This window comes from Phyllobates terribilis, unplaced genomic scaffold, assembly GCF_046119375.1.
Source record: "Phyllobates terribilis strain yellow unplaced genomic scaffold, ASM4611937v1 Scaffold_3__8_contigs__length_932513732, whole genome shotgun sequence".
In the NCBI taxonomy this organism is placed as follows: domain Eukaryota; kingdom Metazoa; phylum Chordata; class Amphibia; order Anura; family Dendrobatidae; genus Phyllobates; species Phyllobates terribilis.
The window spans coordinates 618,872,294-618,894,851 of record NW_027362763.1 but is presented as its reverse complement, the minus strand read 5'-3'; the positions used below and the strand labels follow the sequence as shown (position 1 = coordinate 618,894,851).

Sequence of the window (22,558 nt, the reverse complement as noted above, 5' to 3'; positions counted from 1 at the left end):
ACTGACGGGGGGACCTTCATAGATTGGCTCTCTGTGGAAACACACTAAAGTGTGGATGTACTCAGTTTTGATCCCACTGTTCCCTCTCGCCGGGGGTAGGTTTACACAGAGTCAGTGGCGTGGCAGCCACGTGGTTCTGGTCCTGTCTAGAAGCGATCAGGATAACCAGAGAGCAGGAGAGTCCATGTACAGCTTTCTCTCTCTCCTGACTAGAAGATACTTCACTCTTTTTGTGAAGGAGATTATGAGGAAAAATGTTCCCTCAGCGTAGACTGGCATTGAAAACTCTTCTCTGAGAGAGTAATGTCTCTCCTCAATCTTCCTGACGAAGCAGGAACCACCCACAACCAGTCTGTACCAGCATTCTAGTCAGAGTGAGAGCCCTGAGCTGGGAGACTCCTCCCAGCCGTTGCTATGGCCACCACTTGTTGTGAGGAGAATAATCATTATTTCATATACATACAGGGTTGGACTAGGGAGTCTGGGGCCCACAGGGGGAACTGACTCTAGGGGCCCACCTACAGCCATATGCAATTATCTGTTATCCACTATCCCTGTTATAGTGGAGCATCTCCTGGCGCCTCCTGCACATCTACTGTGCACAGACTATAACTGGGATCTACAATTACTGTAGTTTGCATGAAAGAGCTTCTTCGTTTAAAACAAGTTATCTCCGATCCATGGGCTCCACAGGATAGGTGATCACTTATTGATCGTTTGGGTCAGAACATTGGAAAACGCACCTATCGGAAGAATGGGGAAGTTTTATCCCTGTCAGGACACTTATCCCCATTTTAAAATGCAGCGACAGGTGGGACGTCTGACCACAGCCTCATTCGTTCTCTTGGGGGCTCCCAAAAAAAAGCAGCGCTCGCAGCCTCTGAGGGAATGAATGGATCAGTGGTCGCATCTCACATGCCGCTCCAGTCTAATAGGGATAAAAGCTCCACATTCTGCCGATTGGTGCAGGTCCCAGTAGTCAGACCCCCACTAATCAATAACTTATCACTTATCCTGTGGAGAGGTGATTACTTGTTTTCACCGGAGAACCCCTGTAAGTGCATCTCTGACGCTCTGCTCCAAGTATTTAATCTCTAAGGCCGCGGCCCCACTATCAGTATTTGGTCAGTATTTTTTCTCAGGAGTGGGAGCTAAAACCAGGTGCGGAACAATCAGAGAAAAGGTATAATAGAAACAAGTCACCAATTCTGTATTTATCACCCACTCCTGGTTTTGGCTCCCACTCCTGAGAAAAAATACTGACCGAATACTGATAGTGGGGCCGTGGCCTTATGGCAAAAAATATTTTCCTAGTTAATATCAGTGAGAACAAATGACCGCCATACACAACATAATCCACTATACCAACACCAATAATACCACAGACAAAAGGGACAAATATCACCACACCATGACCAGACCACATATTACCACCACATAGTGACCAAATAATACAATATTGATCAGGAATACAAACCACAATACTAACAAAACTGTCACTATACACATGAGCTCTGTATATAGTGTCAGTGTACAAGTAATACTGTGATCACCAGTGACATTATAAACAGGAGCTCTGTATATAGTGTACAGGTAATACAGGGATCACCAGTGATAATATACCCAGGAGCTTTGCATATAGTGTACAGGTAATACAGTGATCACCAGTGACATTATAAACAAGAGCTCTGTATATAGTGTCAGTGTACAGGTAATACAGTGATCACCGGTGACATTATACACAGGAGCTCAGAATATAGTGTACAGGTAATACAGTTATCACGGGTGACATTAGACACAGGAGCTCTGTATATAGTGTACAGGTAATACACTGGTCACCAGTGACATACACAGGAGCTCTGTATATACTATATAGTGTAAGTGTACATGTAATACACTGACTCACCAGTGATGTCTCTAGGTGAAGTTCTTCATCTTTGCTTTTCTTCTTCATCTGGCACAGTCCGCCATCACTTCTTTCAGTCAGGATTCATCTCTGCAGAAAATAACACAGTTATCAATAACTGATCTCTTTTAGAGCACATTCCCACTTTTCCCCGGGCTTCTACACTACACCAGTTGAAGAAATAAAGCAACATACTGCTGCCCAGTAACAGGACCCCCCTTTTGTCCCATCCCATGGAAAACCGTTTCCTAAAAAGTAAATTATATTACAGAAGTAATAATGTCCCTAATTGGACTCTAAGGTAATAATGTTCCCCACTCGCCACCATAAACTAATTAAGATCCTCAATCTGGCCCCCAAACAGTAATAAAGTCCCTTGTCCAGCGTGGCCCCCCATCTATCCATCCTGGCCTCCATGTGTCCAGCCTGCCCACTCCCATATATCCATCCTGGCCTCCATGTGTCCAACCTGCCCACCCCCATATATCCATCCAAGTCCCCCCCATATATCCATCCTGCCCCACCCCATATATCTATCCAGTCCCCCATGTGTCCAGCCTGCCCCACCCCATATATCCATCCTAGCCGCCATGTGTCCAACCTGCCCACCCCCATATATCCATCCTAGCCCCCATGTGTCCAGCCTGCCCCATCCATATATCCATCCTAGCCCCCATGTGTCCAACCTGCCCACCCCCATATATCCATCCTAGCCCCCCATATATCTATCCAGTCCCCCATGTGTCCAGCCTGCCCCACCCCATATATCCATCCTAGCCCCCATGTGTCCAGTCTGCCCCCCTCACCCCCATGTATCCATCCAGCTCCCCATGTGTCCAGCTTGCCCCCCTTCACCCCCATGTGTCCATCCAGGTCCCCATGTGTCCAGCCTGCCCCCTCTCACCCCCTTGTGTCCATCCAGGTCCCCATGTGTCCAGCCTGCCCCCCCTCATCTCCATGTGTCCATCCAGGTCCCCTTGTGTCCAGCCGGCCCCCCTCACCTTAATGTGTCCATCCAGGTCCCCATGTGTCCAGCCAGCCCCCCTCACTCCCATGTGTCCATCCAGGTCACCATGTGTCCAGCCTGCCCCCCCTCACCCCCATGTGTCCATCCAGGTTCCCAGCTTGCCCCCCTCACCCCCATGTGTCCATCCAGGTCCCCATGTGTCCAGACTGCCCCCCCTCACCCCCATGTGTCCATCCAGGTCCCCATGTGTCCAGCCTGCCCCCCTCACCCCCATGTGTCCATCCAGGTCCCCATGTGTCCAGCCTGCCCCCCCTCACTCCCATGTGTCCATCCAGGTCACCATGTGTCCCGGCTGCCCCCCTCACCGCCATGTGTCCATCCAGGTCCCCATGTGTCCAGCCTGCCCCCCCTCAGCCCCATGTGTCCATCCAGGTCCCCATGTGTCCAGCCTGCCCCCTCTCACCCCCATGTGTCCATCCAGGTCCCCATGTGTCCAGCCTGCCCCCTCTCATCCCCATGTATCCATCCAGGTCCCCATGTGTCCAGCCTGCCCCCTCTCACCCCCATGTGTCCATCCAGGTCCCCATGTGTCCAGCCTGCTCCCCTCACACCCATGTATCCATCCAGGTCCCCATGTGTCCAGCCTGCCCCCTTTCACCCCCATGTGTCCATCCAGGTCCCCATGTGTCCAACCTGCCCCCCTCACCCCTATGTATCCATCCAGGTCCCCATGTGTCCAGCTTGCCCCCTCTCACCCCCATGTATCCATCCAGGTCCCCATGTGTCCAACCTGCCCCCCTCACCCCTATGTGTCCATGCAGGTCCCCATGTGTCCCGCCTGCCCCCCCTCATCGCCATGTGTCCAGCCTGACCCCCCCATATATGCATGATGGCCAATGCTGGGAACACTCACCCAGAAAAACGTGGATATTGCACTTGACTTGAAGTTGAAGCAGGGAGAGCAGTAGCCAGGCCTGCAGTCTTGTTTCCAGGGTGACGGTGAGAGAGCAGAGTGCAGGTCACCACATACTCAGCCCAGGAGCCGGCTTAAAAGGCCAAGAGAACAGGAGAGAAGAGGGCGGTGCGCGGTGCTGGTGCGGTGTTACATACCCGGACGGGAGCCGATGTTCCAAGGCCAATTCCAAGAGAGCAGGAGCCGGGACTGGAGAGCAGAGCTCGGCGTCGGCGTATCAGAAGACAGCCGGGGAGCAGGGAGAGGAGTGCGCGACGTCAGCGTGTCACCTGACACCACACAACTGCCAGCCACCAGCGGGAAAGCAGAGCGCGGTGCGTGTCACCGCTCACCATGAACACGTCCTCCTGTCATGTGAGTATGCGCGTCACCCGCTGTCACCACTGAATAGTATGAGCGCCGCACGTGACGCTACATTTCCTTCGGCTGCGCTTTTAAAGAGCCCGCGCTTTTAAAGGGCCCGCACTTTTAAAGGGCCCCGCTACCAATTCTCTCACTCTCTCATCAGGGCCCACCGGGAATTTTCCCGCTATCCCGCCAGGCCAGTCCGACCCTGTATACATACATTGGCCAGCAGATGGCAGGAAGGTACAATTTACAATGCAAGGAAGTACAATTTACAATGCAATGTATTATATCCCCTAACTCAGTACACACAATGGAACAAATCTACTACAACACTACAACTGTCTCATTTAGCAGTAGTAGAACAGGTACAGGGATGCCACATTCTCCCCCTCCTAAGAAAAGCCGTCCTCGGCGAACAGTTGGAGGGTGAAGCCTTGTACAAATGACAAAGTTAGGGATATAGAGGAAAAAGTGCTATACACAAGTGCATGGCAAAATGGAATAATTATTAGTAAAACCAACGTAGGTCAGAAACATTGTTGGAATAGAGTCTCTAGGCATTTGATGTAAATGTCCATAGGAAAAATGCAATAGATAAATATGAGCATAAACAACATTCTTAGTAATAACTATAATACTGTTGCATGTAAATGGGGTTAATGACGTTTAAGATTTCTTGGCTTTGTGAGCCAGGCACAGTCCTTGAACTGTTATATTAACTAGAAAAAAAACATATTAATCTGGTAAATCTGCGTATATAAATGCTAAGAGGGTATATCATTCAAGAAGGATATATGGTGAAGTAACTAGTCCCTGTACCTAGCAGGTAGTATACCTTTGGTACTCCGCTCAGAGGACGTCAAAGGTACTGTCCATTGGCTGGAGATTAGTTCAGGTTCTGTGGTTTCTTCAGGTGGAAGAAAAGTATTCTCTGTTGAGGTAGGAATGAACTGACAGTAGCCAGGAAATGCAAATTGCGGAGCAAAGATAAGTTCAGCGAGGCTCGGCATTCTTTCTGATGAATCTGGAGGATTCTGGGTTCCAATCAAAGTTGCCTTGGGTAGTGGTGACTCTCTTAGGTGTTCTTCCTTAAGACACAGTTTTAGGCGGTTTCTGTGTACCATCTGGGGTTTCCAACCAATTTTGGATATCTCGTACACATCAGACGATGGTAAGGGTGTAGCAATTATTGTGTACGGTTCAACTTCCCAAAGTGGGTCCAATTTTGCAGTCTGATGGTTGTTTCGGAGCCAGATTCGGTCGCCAATTTGTAGTGGCTTGGCATGGGCATGTTAATTATAGTCTTCTTGTTGTCTTCTTCGTGCTTCTTCCATGCGAGAATCAACAATTTCCTTGGCTTCCGCCATGCGTCTGCGGTGTTCAATCACCCAGTCTGTTTGTGGGAAAGGATTAATGGTGTCAGGTACTTGTACTCCTAGAGCAAAGTCTGAAGGCAACTGGCCTTGTCGTCAGAACATCAGATAAAATGGAGTTTGACCAGTTGAGCAATGGGTGGTGTTATTGTAGATGTGGACAAGATCTTTCAGAATCTCAGGCCACTCAGTCCCCTTGGTGGCAGAAGCAGTGCACAGCATACTGATGATGACTTGGTACACTCTTTCACATAGTCCATTACCTTGTGGATAGTAAGCAGTGGTACGCAGTTTCTTGCAATCTCTTTACTTGCACATCTTGTGGAATAGTTGAGATTCTAAGGCAGGTCCACTATCAGTGAGGATGTGGTCTGGACATCCATAGGGTTGGATGAACTCGGTGTAGAAGACTTCAGAAGCAGTTTTGGCTGTAAGATCTTTGACAGGAGAAATAGCGGCAAGCTTTGTGTAATCGTCCAACATTGTGAGGGCATATATATAGCCAGAGCGAGTTGGGCCCAATTTCACATGATCAAGAGCAACAATTTCTCCTGTTTTTTGTGACTTGATAGGGTGTAAGGGCGCTTTTTGATCTCTGCATCCATCTTCTGTGATGTTACATACGGGACATTCTCGGCACCAACTTTCAATGTCTCCTCTCATACCAACCCAGTACAACCTTCGGCAGATGGTAGCTTCAGTTTTCTGGACACCGAAATGGCCAGAGCCATCATGATAGGCTTCAAGGATGACCCGTGCATCTCTCCGGGGAAAGAGTATTTGGTGAAGTCTGTCGCCTGAGACAGGGTCCAAAGTGATTCTCATTATGAGCCCTTTCTGGACAAATAGGCGTTTTCTCTATCTCCAGAGGCGGGTAAGTTCCACATCAGGATGAGCTTGTCTTAGCCGGGTTGGAACTCTTTCAGTAGTAAGGAAGTCATGGCATTCTCCCAGGACTCTGCTCTCTTGTTGTAATTTCTTCCACAGGGAAGGTTCTTGAAGATGTTCAACAGGTGGCTTGGAATGAGATTCTCCCTTTTCAGCAGAGGCAGTGATCGCACTCTGTTGGGCAAACCTTGAGTAGAAAGGAGGCATGTCATCTCGGGGTTGTTCTTCTCCAATAGACAGCCGGGACAACACATCGGCATTGACATTTGATTTGCCACTAAGGTATTTGGCTGTGAATTTGTAGTTCGCTAGCCGTGAAGCCCACCGTTGTTCCATGGCTCCCAACCAGGCAGTATCCAGGTGTGCTAGCGGATTATTGTCTGCGTAGACAGTAAAGGGCGTGGCAGCCAGGTAATCCTTGAATTTTTCTGTAACAGCGAGACAAGTGCAAGCAGTTCAAGCTTGAACAAACTGTAGTTGCCGTCATTCTTCTCAGTTCCTCTGAGGCTGCGGCTAGAGTAAGCAATCACACGCTCCTTATTGTCTTGGACCTGGGACAAAACAGCCCCTAGCCCTTGGAGGCTAGCATCTGTATTCAAAAGGAATGGCTGAGTGTAATCAGGATAGGCCAGGATAGGTGTCTGGGTAAGAAGTTCTTTCAGTGTTTGGAATGCTTGTTCTTGATGATTTGTCCAGTCTACTGGAAGCCTTCGGTTGTAGTTTTCCTTGGGACATCCCCGTAGCAACTCAGTAAGTGGTTCAGACACTTGAGCAAAGTGAGGAATAAAGCAGTGATAGTAGTCTGCAAATCCCAAAAAGCTTCGGACTTCTTTGTCAGTAGTGGACGTTCTCCAGTTTTGAGCTGCAGCAATTTTGTCAGGGTCAGGTTGTACCCCTTCTGCGCTTACCACATGTCCAAGGTAGTTTACTTGTGGTTTTAGCAAGTGGCATTTGGAGGGCTTGATTTTGAGGCCATGTTAGCTTAGTACTTGAAGACTTCAGACAGATGGTGAATGTGGTTTCATATGTCCGGGAATAGACAATGACATCATCAAGGTAAAGGAGGACACTCTGGGAATTTTCGTGGCCAAGACATCTCTCTATTAGCCGTTGAAACGTAGCAGGGGCATTGCAAAGCCCGAAAGGCATAAAGTTAAATTCAAAAAGCCCCATTGGTGGAGTAAAGGCAGTCTTCTCTCTGTCTTCTCGCGCCATGGGAACTTGCCAGTATCCGCATTTTAAGGCAAGAGTAGAGAATCTTGGGATACGACAAATTTCACCCTTGCTATTTGCAAACTTCTGCTGGGCGACAAGCACACAGATGACATGCTGAATGGTCTGATGATCAGAAGATGTAGCTGTAGGGAGAGAGGCATGCAAGGCAGGCAACACTTCTGGAAAACAATTTCTAAGAACATTCATGCTTAGAACCATTACAGCAAAACCCTCATCCTCTACATCAGTTACAATGACACCCTGTTTTTGGAGCTTAATGTCCCCAATCCGAATAGTGGGCTTCCAGTAACCCTGGTGAGGTGTGGGTTGACCATTACTAGCTATAATGTTCATCCAGACATCTGGAGGGTTATTTAAGTCACTAAAGCCCCAATGTTCAAGATATGCCCACTTCTGCAAAGTAGTTACCTGTGAGCCGGTGTCGACGAGAGCTTGCAGAGGGACACCGTTTTCTAGGACAGTTATCTGTAGGCAGGGCGAGATGAAGCGAGGCACCCACATTGATGCTCCCTTTGGACCTTTTCTTCTTCCTCCCAAGGGGCGGTCCTCAGACTTTCGGGGTGGCCCATTTAACTGATAGCACTGGGCCTTGGGGTGTCCATATCGGTGGCAGTTCTGACAGAAAGGTCTCTTACAGCGAGCAGCTTTTCCTGGAGGTAGACTTTTTGGTGGAGGCTCAGGAGAGAGAGTTCTTTTTCCTGGGCTTGCTCCCTGGAGCGCGAATGTGAAATAATCAGATTTTTGATCTACTGAGAGACTTGTTCGAGTCCTCTGGCAATGTCATTCTACACGGGCCTCAAGGGATGCCTTGGAGTCCACAGCGGGAGTCAGCGTAGCTTGTGTAGCTTGCATGGTACCTGGCGATGTCATCTGTAAAGATAGAGGGGCTGCAGTAATAGACCCAGCGAGAGGAGCAAAGGGGACATAGTTTCCCTGTAAATATTCATTGCCAAGGACACAGATGGATAGGGTCTTGAAGTCTGCAAAGGTGAAGCTGGGATGTTATGCAGCGAGCATGCGGAGTTGGCTCTTCGACAATTCAGAGCGAGTCCCCTCTATGAATCAAGATTTTGTCAGAGTCCACACTTTCACGGGGGTCAACCTGTAGAACAGCGGAGCCTCTTGGAGGGATAGAGCATAGTCCCGTAGGGTCTCACCTGGCTGTTGTCATCTTGCAAATAATCTCATCTTGATCTCAGAGATGGATGTAACCTCAAAGGCATCCTTCAGTTTCGCAAGAATTTGCTCAGATGTTTTCTTCTCTGTTGGGGGCCAGGATCGAATTTCCCTGGAAGCTGCACCCTCAAGCTGACCCAGCAGGATCTGCACTTGCTGTTATGGAGAGATGGGGTAAAACAGAAAGAGAGCCAGCAACTTGTCACGGAAGTCCCTGAAGGTGTGCGGCTCCCCCATGTAGCGTGACAACCAGGGTGTCCTAAGATAAAATGGGACAGGGAACGGCATGTTGCACGCGATGGGCACAGCAGGGTTGTTGGCACCAGCTTGGCTGTTGTTGCTGGGTTCACTCATGATGTAGATGCTGAGGTGACTGCTCACAATCGGACAGAGTGTCTGATACAGGCACACAGATGAATCCTGTTCGTGAAGCCACAAATTGTGGTGGGCCTCTGGGGAGGCGTCAGATGTTGCAGAAAGGCCAGCCAGCTGGGGTGTGTAGCCTCGCTGGCAGCAGATAATGATGTCACGGTAGCTGAAGTGGGTTGCTGGACCCCTCAACGCTTCCCTCGTGTCCACAACAATTTAAAAAGCGGGAGGTGGCACTTATGGATGGCATAGAACCCCCCGGGGGCACTCCTGTAGCGGTGGTGTCTGGGTGCAGGTTTTGGAGTGCCCGTGATGTTTGTGTAATCTCAAGCAGCCAGACACGCAGGTGAACTTGTAAACATAACAATTTTACTGAATGAGGTAACAGGGTACAGTCTCTCTTACAGGCAAAGTTCAAGTATATTGTGCATATGAAAGTAATGGTTCTCTCCTCATGAGACAAGTATTGTTATGGCCTCTCTGGGCGTATGGAAAAGAGTTCTCTTCACTTGTAGTACAGGAAATGCTATGCACAGTCCAGGAAATATTAAACTGATGCAGGTACCTTCACAGATTGGCTCTCTGTGTAAACACACTAAAGTGTGAATGTACTGACAGTTTTTAGCCCACCGTTCCCTCTCGCAGTGGGTAGGTTTACACAGAGTCAGTGGCGTGGCGGCCACGTGGATCTTGTCCTGGATAGAAGTGATCAGGATAACCAGAGAGCAGGAGAGTCCATGTACAGCTTTCTCTCTCCTGACTAGAACACACTTCACTCTTTTTGTGAAGGAGATTATGTGAGGAAAAATGTTCCCTCAGCGTAGACTGGCATTGAAAACTCTTCTCTGAGAGAGTAATGTCTCTCTTCAATCTTCCTGAGGCAGCAGGAACCACCCACAACCAGTCTGTACCAGCATTCTAGTCAGAGTGAGAGCCCTGAGCTGGGAGACTCCTCCCAGTCATTGCTATGGCCACCACTTGTTGTGAGGAGAATAATCATTACTTCATATACATACATTGGCCAGCAGACGGCAGGAAAGTACAATTTACAATGAAATGTATTATATCCCCCAACTCAGGACACACAATGGAACAAATCTACTACAACACTACAACTGTCTCATTTAGCAGTAGTAGAACGGGTACCAGGATGCCACACAATGATTTGGATTGGCAGTATTTTTTCTTTATTTATAACAATAAGTACTTCTTGTGTACCTATTGTTTTTTTCATTCATTTATTTTTAATTTATTTCACATATTGTACCCTAATTAGGTCATAAAAACCTTTGAGGGCTATTTCAACACTTTAAATACTTTTTTTTTTGGAAAATTATGACAAATTCTGAAGGGTTCACAAACTTTGAAGCACCTCTGTAGTATTCTGGACATTTTTTAAACAATTATATTGAATAGCATTAAGAAGATGTTTAAATTCAATTAATATCTGTACAGTTTTACATCCCTTTTCACATATACAGTACTTTCAAATCTAAACATATTTTTAGATTTTTTTTGTTTCAGTGTAGGTATTACCTTACATATGATTGACTTCTTTTTAGGGAAATGAAAAAGAAAAGAATAATGATTGTTGAATCAATGTAAAACAAGTAAATGTTTATTAATTACAAAAGTTAGAAAATATACAAAAGGCCAGGAAATATAAAAGCAATATGTGAAACAGCCAATGGATGGCACCACACCACAAGGTAAAGGACGTCCAAAATACAATAGAAATATAAAAAGTTATCATATCAAATCAAATATATAGTAGTAAATGCAGCATTTGCATCCTTTGCTATAAATGAAGAGAATAGTGCCAAATATTATTGTATATTATATTATTTGGCACCATTCTCTTTTCATTTCTAGTAATGGATGCACATTCTGCATATACTATTATATATTTGATATGTGTCTATTATTATTTAATTCATTATTTATTATTATTTATTATCCCCTTTTCACTTTGTTTTATTTCACTTTTAGATTTTTTTTACATTTTTTTTGCATTCTTCATCACTGTATTGTTCATATGTAGCTTGGCTGTCATTAGCCACCTGTCCATATACACATTTTTTATCTGTTATGTATTTATATTGATGGTCATTGGCTATTATATGTATCTGTCCATTTATATTGGCTGCCATTGGTCATTTGTCCATATATATTTTTCCTATGTGGATTTGTTAATATCCATCTATGGTTTTATATTTATTTATGGATTTGCCCTTTGTTTTTTACTATTTGTTCATTCATACATCATTATGATGCTTGCCATTTATTCATGAACATACTCTTTTTTTCGTTTCAATATATTCTTTATTTTTCCACGGACTCCCTCCACTGTTGCTTCTGTAGTGGTATCTGGCGCCGCCAATTCCCGTACATGGACGAGTTTTTGGTTTTCACAGTGGAGCATCATCGCTGACGTGCCTGGTGATGGGACTGTCCAGATATGCGTCGGTTGCGCATGCACCAATCAACATTGGTGTTTCTTTATGTTTGTGAATTTCATTGGCCCTTCACTTGTACTTAAGGTCACATGTTTTGACGTGATGCCACTACCCCAGAAGAAAGCGTGCGTTGGGGATTCCTGGCACTACCCCACACATTAGTTAATTAGGGATCCAATTTTTTCATGTTCTGATCGTCTTTTATCATTATGATACTGCCCACTGTTTGGGCCTCATATCGTTGTGAGTTACCATATTCTATCTTTCAGTATAGTTTCCTACTGCATTAGTATTACATTTCCACATGAAGTAACCATACAGTTTGACTATTCAATACATTATAACAATCATTTTATAGCTCCATTGTATTTTAGAAGTCTTTTACTTTATGGTGTATTGCCATCCATTGGCTGTTTCACATATTGTTTTTATATTTCCTGGCCTATATATCTCATGTATATTTTTTAACTTTTGTAATTAATAAACATTTACTTTTTTCACACTGGTTCAACATGCATTATTTTTTTCGCTTTCAATTTTTTTTTAATGTAGAACCCTATTTAGCAATACATTATGTGGTACATTACATCATTGACAGATTTTTGCTATTTATTTATTTTTAATTTTTTTGTACCTTGACCAATTGTTTCTGTTGGTGTCTTTTTAGGAAAATGGACTAGAGTATGAAGCATGCTTGGTTGCTCAATGTGATGCTCTAGTAGATGCATTAAATCGTCAAAAGGCAAAGTTGCTTACCAAAGTCACAAAGGAACGAGAGCATAAATTCAAGGTAAGGAGCAATGTTTAAGCTTTGGAAAAGGACATGGAAGAAGCACAGTATCATATAATAATAGTAAAATTAGTAACAACTAGTGATGAGCGAGTATGTTCTGTTAACCCTTTCGGCCGAGCACCGAGTAGTTACAGCTGCTCGGTGATGTGTTTAAATCACTCCCCTGTGCATGATTTGCAACTGTTTGACAGCTTTATTACATGTGAGAAATGCAAAAGAAACAATCATTCCTCACATGTAATAAAGCTGCCAAACAGTCGCAAATCATGCACACAGGAGTGATTTAAACATAACATCGAGCAGCTGTAACTACTCAGTGCTCGGCCGAGTATACTCGGCGAAAGGGTTAACAGAACATACTCGCTCATCACTAGTAACAACAATAATTACCGTATGTATAATCTCTTTTTATTGAAATAGAAATTAACCGATACAAATTAAACAAATGCAAAAAGCCATAACATATTTGGTTAACAAAAAAGTCACCAAAACTTTCTATTAAGGCTTCAATTGTATCTTCACATATAATGATATCAATATGATTTATTACAGCAGAAGATTAGAACCACTAAGTGGTCCAGCAAAACAACGACAAACAAATACAAAAAGACAAAAAGAAAGAGATAAAGAAAAAGAAAAAAAAAGGAGGGGGGAGGGAATTGGGGAGGAGTGGTGTCGGGGCAGTAAAGAATGGCGCTCACTTTAAGTTCCATCAATTAGTTGCCAGCACCCATCCATATCTAACCCAACGGGTCAGCAACCTCTCATTCAAATAACCTATGAAAATCCAATGAATCTTGGAACAAAATCCAGACACTCCAGATTTTCCTGAATTTATCATTGTGTTCAGCAGAAACTTCTTCCATTGTGCAAATATTAACCATATCATTGTACCATTCTGTAATTTTAAGAATCTGAAATGATTTCCAATAGCGTGGAATCACTGTATGAGCAGCTGTTAGGCAAAAACGTATTATGTTCTTTTTTTGAGACCTTATTGAGGAAGGCAGAATAGAAAAGAGAGCAAACTCAGGGCATTTCTCTACCCTACCCCCAGTAATTAAATGATAGTTTGAGAATATTTAAACCCAAAAGGGTTTAATCCTACTACACTCCCACCATATGTGAAGCATAGAACCCCTTTCCAGTTCACAGCGCCAACATGTGTCTGGAACAGATGGAAAAATGGCGTGTAATTTCACAGGATACTAGTACCATCTCGCCATTATTTTATAATATTTTTCTTGCACGGAACAGGTGATCGAAAGTTTGTATGTAAATAAAAATCCCTTCTCCCAATCCGTTGAAGATATGGTCACCTCCAATTCCTGTTCCCGTGTTTGTTGAAATCTTAATTTTCCTGAGATACTCTCTCTGATTAAATAGTTGTACAACAAAGAGATTGCATGGCCAGGCGGAGAGTTCTGTAAAAACAACTTCTCAAAAGGAGTGGGTGTAAACTCGGATGAAAATGTTGTTCTCAGAGAGGATAAAAATGAATCCAGCTGTAAATATTCAACCATAACAGCTTTTTTGATGGAACCCTAGCCTGTAAATTATTAAATGAAGGTAACTTACCATTTCGAAGTATTTGAAAAAGACGGGTGTTTTCCATAGCCTTCCAGCCAAGAAAAGATCCGCGCAAATACCCAGCAGAGAAGGAAGGGTTGGAGAAAAGTGATGTGAGAGGACTAAGTGTTTTATTAGGGTAATGTTTTTTCAGGATTGAATGCCAAACTTTGATTGCTTCTTTAGTTAGGCTTGTTAAACCTCCTACCAATGAAATATCAGTATTGAGACGCCAAGGAAGATGTTTCAGAGGGATACCCAAATCCTCTTGTTCAATATTGACCCACTGTTTTTTTAGAGAGTGATAAATGCCAATCTAGAAAGCGAACTAAAGTCCTGGAAATATACTTTAAAGTTAGGGAAACCAGCGCCTCCAGTGGACTTAGGACAAGTTAATGTTTGCATACCAATTCTAGGTCTATATTTGCCCCATACAAACCTAGTTACGGCAGAACGCAATTTGCTGAAAAAGTTACATGGGGGAGAAATGGGAACGGTTTGTAAAATATATAAAAAGCAAGGTAAAATATCCATCTTGACAGTGCTCATTCCTCCGAACCAAGATAACCTCAGTTTACTGTATGTCGCAAGATCTTTATAAGTACGATCCAAAAGTGATTGATAGTTGAGGGCAAAAAGTTTGAAGGATGAGAAGGAATGAACACATTCCTTATCCCCTCTGACTCCCATTTGAAAGGAAAATTATCCATTACTTGTTTGACTTCTTTCTGTGTTAAAGATATATTTAATGCTTCAGACTTTGAATAGTTACGGTAACTTTAAAATTGATTAGAAAGCTAAGTATATCAAACTCCTTCATTAAAGAGGGAAGGGAAGTGTGAGGCTATGAAACATAGAGGAAAAGATCATCTGCGTACTGTGCAGTCTTATAAGTTATGGAGCCTATTGTAATCCCATATACAGTGGGTACGGAAAGTATTCAGACACCTTTAAATTTTTCACTCTTTGTTTCATTGCAGCCATTTGGTAAATTCTAAAAAGTTCATGTGAGAAATGCAAAAGAAACAATCATTCCTCACATGTAATAAAGCTGCCAAACAGTCGCAAATCATGCACACAGGAGTGATTTAAACATAACATCGAGCAGCTGTAACTACTCAGTGCTCGGCCGAGTATACTCGGCGAAAGGGTTAACAGAACATACTCGCTCATCACTAGTAACAACAATAATTACCGTATGTATAATCTCTTTTTATTGAAGTAGAAATTAACCGATACAAATTAAACAAATGCAAAAAGCCATAACATATTTGGTTAACAAAAAAGTCACCAAAACTTTCTATTAAGGCTTCAATTGTATCTTCACATATAATGATATCAATATGATTTATTACAGCAGAAGATTAGAACCACTAAGTGGTTCAGCAAAACAACGACAAACAAATACAAAAAGACAAAAAGAAAGAGATAAAGAAAAAGAAAAAAAAAGGAGGGGGGAGGGAATTGGGGAGGAGTGGTGTCGGGGCAGTAAAGAATGGCGCTCACTTTAAGTTCCATCAATTAGTTGCCAGCACCCATCCATATCTAACCCAACGGGTCAGCAACCTCTCATTCAAATAACCTATGAAAATCCAATGAATCTTGGAACAAAATCCAGACACTCCAGATTTTCCTGAATTTATCATTGTGTTCAGCAGAAACTTCTTCCATTGTGCAAATATTAACCATATCATTGTACCATTCTGTAATTTTAAGAATCTGAAATGATTTCCAATAGCGTGGAATCACTGTATGAGCAGCTGTTAGGCAAAAACGTATTATGTTCTTTTTTTGAGACCTTATTGAGGAAGGCAGAATAGAAAAGAGAGCAAACTCAGGGCATTTCTCTACCCTACCCCCAGTAATTAAATGATAGTTTGAGAATATTTAAACCCAAAAGGGTTTAATCCTACTACACTCCCACCATATGTGAAGCATAGAACCCCTTTCCAGTTCACAGCGCCAACATGTGTCTGGAACAGATGGAAAAATGGCGTGTAATTTCACAGGATACTAGTACCATCTCGCCATTATTTTATAATATTTTTCTTGCACGGAACAGGTGATCGAAAGTTTGTATGTAAATAAAAATCCCTTCTCCCAATCCGTTGAAGATATGGTCACCTCCAATTCCTGTTCCCGTGTTTGTTGAAATCTTAATTTTCCTGAGATACTCTCTCTGATTAAGTAGTTGTACAACAGAGATTGCATGGCCAGGCGGAGAGTTCTGGAAAAACAACTTCTCAAAAGGAGTGGGTGTAAACTCGGATGAAAATGTTGTTCTCAGAGAGGATAAAAATGAATCCAGCTGTAAATATTCAACCATAACAGCTTTTTTGATGGAACCCTAGCCTGTAAATTATTAAATGAAGGTAACTTACCATTTCGAAGTATTTGAAAAAGACGGGTGTTTTCCATAGCCTTCCAGCCAAGAAAAGATCCGCGCAAATACCCAGCAGAGAAGGAAGGGTTGGAGAAAAGTGATGTGAGAGGACTAAGTGTTTTATTAGGGTAATGTTTTTTCAGGATTGAATGCCAAACTTTGATTGCTTCTTTAGTTAGGCTTGTTAAACCTCCTACCAATGAAATATCAGTATTGAGACGCCAAGGAAGATGTTTCAGAGGGATACCCAAATCCTCTTGTTCAATATTGACCCACTGTTTTTTTAGAGAGTGATAAATGCCAATCTAGAAAGCGAACTAAAGTCCTGGAAATATACTTTAAAGTTAGGGAAACCAGCGCCTCCAGTGGACTTAGGACAAGTTAATGTTTGCATACCAATTCTAGGTCTATATTTGCCCCATACAAACCTAGTTACGGCAGAACGCAATTTGCTGAAAAAGTTACATGGGGGAGAAATGGGAACGGTTTGTAAAATATATAAAAAGCAAGGCAAAATATCCATCTTGACAGTGCTCATTCCTCCGAACCAAGATAACCTCAGTTTACTGTATGTCGCAAGATCTTTATAAGTACGATCCAAAAGTGATTGATAGTTGAGGGCAAAAAGTTTGAAGGATGAGAAGGAATGAACACATTCCTTATCCCCTCTGACTCCCATTTGAAAGGAAAATTATCCATTACTTGTTTGACTTCTTTCTGTGTTAAAGATATATTTAATGCTTCAGACTTTGAATAGTTACGGTAACTTTAAAATTGATTAGAAAGCTAAGTATATCAAACTCCTTCATTAAAGAGGGAAGGGAAGTGTGAGGCTATGAAACATAGAGGAAAAGATCATCTGCGTACTGTGCAGTCTTATAAGTTATGGAGCCTATTGTAATCCCATATACACTGGGTACGGAAAGTATTCAGACACCTTTAAATTTTTCACTCTTTGTTTCATTGCAGCCATTTGGTAAATTCTAAAAAGTTCATGTGAGAAATGCAAAAGAAACAATCATTCCTCACATGTAATAAAGCTGCCAAACAGTCGCAAATCATGCACACAGGAGTGATTTAAACATAACATCGAGCAGCTGTAACTACTCAGTGCTCGGCCGAGTATACTCGGCGAAAGGGTTAACAGAACATACTCGCTCATCACTAGTAACAACAATAATTACCGTATGTATAATCTCTTTTTATTGAAGTAGAAATTAACCGATACAAATTAAACAAATGCAAAAAGCCATAACATATTTGGTTAACAAAAAAGTCACCAAAACTTTCTATTAAGGCTTCAATTGTATCTTCACATATAATGATATCAATATGATTTATTACAGCAGAAGATTAGAACCACTAAGTGGTTCAGCAAAACAACGACAAACAAATACAAAAAGACAAAAAGAAAGAGATAAAGAAAAAGAAAAAAAAAGGAGGGGGGAGGGAATTGGGGAGGAGTGGTGTCGGGGCAGTAAAGAATGGCGCTCACTTTAAGTTCCATCAATTAGTTGCCAGCACCCATCCATATCTAACCCAACGGGTCAGCAACCTCTCATTCAAATAACCTATGAAAATCCAATGAATCTTGGAACAAAATCCAGACACTCCAGATTTTCCTGAATTTATCATTGTGTTCAGCAGAAACTTCTTCCATTGTGCAAATATTAACCATATCATTGTACCATTCTGTAATTTTAAGAATCTGAAATGATTTCCAATAGCGTGGAATCACTGTATGAGCAGCTGTTAGGCAAAAACGTATTATGTTCTTTTTTTGAGACCTTATTGAGGAAGGCAGAATAGAAAAGAGAGCAAACTCAGGGCATTTCTCTACCCTACCCCCAGTAATTAAATGATAGTTTGAGAATATTTAAACCCAAAAGGGTTTAATCCTACTACACTCCCACCATATGTGAAGCATAGAACCCCTTTCCAGTTCACAGCGCCAACATGTGTCTGGAACAGATGGAAAAATGGCGTGTAATTTCACAGGATACTAGTACCATCTCGCCATTATTTTATAATATTTTTCTTGCACGGAACAGGTGATCGAAAGTTTGTATGTAAATAAAAATCCCTTCTCCCAATCCGTTGAAGATATGGTCACCTCCAATTCCTGTTCCCGTGTTTGTTGAAATCTTAATTTTCCTGAGATACTCTCTCTGATTAAGTAGTTGTACAACAGAGATTGCATGGCCAGGCGGAGAGTTCTGGAAAAACAACTTCTCAAAAGGAGTGGGTGTAAACTCGGATGAAAATGTTGTTCTCAGAGAGGATAAAAATGAATCCAGCTGTAAATATTCAACCATAACAGCTTTTTTTATGGAACCCTAGCCTGTAAATTATTAAATGAAGGTAACTTACCATTTCGAAGTATTTGAAAAAGACGGGTGTTTTCCATAGCCTTCCAGCCAAGAAAAGATCCGCGCAAATACCCAGCAGAGAAGGAAGGGTTGGAGAAAAGTGATGTGAGAGGACTAAGTGTTTTATTAGGGTAATGTTTTTTCAGGATTGAATGCCAAACTTTGATTGCTTCTTTAGTTAGGCTTGTTAAACCTCCTACCAATGAAATATCAGTATTGAGACGCCAAGGAAGATGTTTCAGAGGGATACCCAAATCCTCTTGTTCAATATTGACCCACTGTTTTTTTAGAGAGTGATAAATGCCAATCTAGAAAGCGAACTAAAGTCCTGGAAATATACTTTAAAGTTAGGGAAACCAGCGCCTCCAGTGGACTTAGGACAAGTTAATGTTTGCATACCAATTCTAGGTCTATATTTGCCCCATACAAACCTAGTTACGGCAGAACGCAATTTGCTGAAAAAGTTACATGGGGGAGAAATGGGAACGGTTTGTAAAATATATAAAAAGCAAGGCAAAATATCCATCTTGACAGTGCTCATTCCTCCGAACCAAGATAACCTCAGTTTACTGTATGTCGCAAGATCTTTATAAGTACGATCCAAAAGTGATTGATAGTTGAGGGCAAAAAGTTTGAAGGATGAGAAGGAATGAACACATTCCTTATCCCCTCTGACTCCCATTTGAAAGGAAAATTATCCATTACTTGTTTGACTTCTTTCTGTGTTAAAGATATATTTAATGCTTCAGACTTTGAATAGTTACGGTAACTTTAAAATTGATTAGAAAGCTAAGTATATCAAACTCCTTCATTAAAGAGGGAAGGGAAGTGTGAGGCTATGAAACATAGAGGAAAAGATCATCTGCGTACTGTGCAGTCTTATAAGTTATGGAGCCTATTGTAATCCCATATACACTGGGTACGGAAAGTATTCAGACACCTTTAAATTTTTCACTCTTTGTTTCATTGCAGCCATTTGGTAAATTCTAAAAAGTTCATGTGAGAAATGCAAAAGAAACAATCATTCCTCACATGTAATAAAGCTGCCAAACAGTCGCAAATCATGCACACAGGAGTGATTTAAACATAACATCGAGCAGCTGTAACTACTCAGTGCTCGGCCGAGTATACTCGGCGAAAGGGTTAACAGAACATACTCGCTCATCACTAGTAACAACAATAATTACCGTATGTATAATCTCTTTTTATTGAAGTAGAAATTAACCGATACAAATTAAACAAATGCAAAAAGCCATAACATATTTGGTTAACAAAAAAGTCACCAAAACTTTCTATTAAGGCTTCAATTGTATCTTCACATATAATGATATCAATATGATTTATTACAGCAGAAGATTAGAACCACTAAGTGGTTCAGCAAAACAACGACAAACAAATACAAAAAGACAAAAAGAAAGAGATAAAGAAAAAGAAAAAAAAAGGAGGGGGGAGGGAATTGGGGAGGAGTGGTGTCGGGGCAGTAAAGAATGGCGCTCACTTTAAGTTCCATCAATTAGTTGCCAGCACCCATCCATATCTAACCCAACGGGTCAGCAACCTCTCATTCAAATAACCTATGAAAATCCAATGAATCTTGGAACAAAATCCAGACACTCCAGATTTTCCTGAATTTATCATTGTGTTCAGCAGAAACTTCTTCCATTGTGCAAATATTAACCATATCATTGTACCATTCTGTAATTTTAAGAATCTGAAATGATTTCCAATAGCGTGGAATCACTGTATGAGCAGCTGTTAGGCAAAAACGTATTATGTTCTTTTTTTGAGACCTTATTGAGGAAGGCAGAATAGAAAAGAGAGCAAACTCAGGGCATTTCTCTACCCTACCCCCAGTAATTAAATGATAGTTTGAGAATATTTAAACCCAAAAGGGTTTAATCCTACTACACTCCCACCATATGTGAAGCATAGAACCCCTTTCCAGTTCACAGCGCCAACATGTGTCTGGAACAGATGGAAAAATGGCGTGTAATTTCACAGGATACTAGTACCATCTCGCCATTATTTTATAATATTTTTCTTGCACGGAACAGGTGATCGAAAGTTTGTATGTAAATAAAAATCCCTTCTCCCAATCCGTTGAAGATATGGTCACCTCCAATTCCTGTTCCCGTGTTTGTTGAAATCTTAATTTTCCTGAGATACTCTCTCTGATTAAGTAGTTGTACAACAAAGAGATTGCATGGCCAGGCGGAGAGTTCTGTAAAAACAACTTCTCAAAAGGAGTGGGTGTAAACTCGGATGAAAATGTTGTTCTCAGAGAGGATAAAAATGAATCCAGCTGTAAATATTCAACCATAACAGCTTTTTTTATGGAACCCTAGCCTGTAAATTATTAAATGAAGGTAACTTACCATTTCGAAGTATTTGAAAAAGACGGGTGTTTTCCATAGCCTTCCAGCCAAGAAAAGATCCGCGCAAATACCCAGCAGAGAAGGAAGGGTTGGAGAAAAGTGATGTGAGAGGACTAAGTGTTTTATTAGGGTAATGTTTTTTCAGGATTGAATGCCAAACTTTGATTGCTTCTTTAGTTAGGCTTGTTAAACCTCCTACCAATGAAATATCAGTATTGAGACGCCAAGGAAGATGTTTCAGAGGGATACCCAAATCCTCTTGTTCAATATTGACCCACTGTTTTTTTAGAGAGTGATAAATGCCAATCTAGAAAGCGAACTAAAGTCCTGGAAATATACTTTAAAGTTAGGGAAACCAGCGCCTCCAGTGGACTTAGGACAAGTTAATGTTTGCATACCAATTCTAGGTCTATATTTGCCCCATACAAACCTAGTTACGGCAGAACGCAATTTGCTGAAAAAGTTACATGGGGGAGAAATGGGAACGGTTTGTAAAATATATAAAAAGCAAGGCAAAATATCCATCTTGACAGTGCTCATTCCTCCGAACCAAGATAACCTCAGTTTACTGTATGTTGCAAGATCTTTATAAGTACGATCCAAAAGTGATTGATAGTTGAGGGCAAAAAGTTTGAAGGATGAGAAGGAATGAACACATTCCTTATCCCCTCTGACTCCCATTTGAAAGGAAAATTATCCATTACTTGTTTGACTTCTTTCTGTGTTAAAGATATATTTAATGCTTCAGACTTTGAATAGTTACGGTAACTTTAAAATTGATTAGAAAACTAAGTATATCAAACTCCTTCATTAAAGAGGGAAGGGAAGTGTGAGGCTATGAAACATAGAGGAAAAGATCATCTGCGTACTGTGCAGTCTTATAAGTTATGGAGCCTATTGTAATCCCATATACAGTGGGTACGGAAAGTATTCAGACACCTTTAAATTTTTCACTCTTTGTTTCATTGCAGCCATTTGGTAAATTCTAAAAAGTTCATTTTTTTTCTCATTAAAGTACACTCTGCATCCAATCTTGACTGAAAAAAAACAGAAATGTAGAAATTTTTGCAAATTTATTAAAAAGAAAAACTGAAATATCATATGGTCACAAGTATTCAGACCCTTTGCTCAGACACTCATATTTAAGTCACATGCTGTCCATTTCCTTGTGATCCTCCTTGAGATGGTTCTACTCCTTCACTGGAGTCCAGCTGTGTTTAATTAAACTGATAGGACTTGATTTGGAAAGGCACACACCTGTCTATGTAAGACCTCACAGCTCACAGTGCATGTCAGACCAAATGAGAATCATGAGCTCAAAGGAACTGCCCAAGGAGCTCAGAGACAGAATTGTGGCAAGGCACATATTTTGCCAAG

The 22,558-nt window shown here is 42.0% G+C and overlaps 1 protein-coding gene across 2 annotated transcripts in view; it reads left to right on the top strand.

Moving 5' to 3' along the window:
• TRIM67 (tripartite motif containing 67) overlaps positions 1-22,558 on the top strand; it is a 508,762-nt gene that overhangs the window by 265,575 nt on the left and 220,629 nt on the right. For both annotated transcript variants that reach the window (XM_073671505.1, XM_073671504.1), the window contains exon 3: positions 12,360-12,482. In XM_073671505.1, the coding sequence (XP_073527606.1) occupies positions 12,360-12,482 (123 nt within the window). The remainder of the gene's footprint in view (positions 1-12,359; positions 12,483-22,558) is intronic.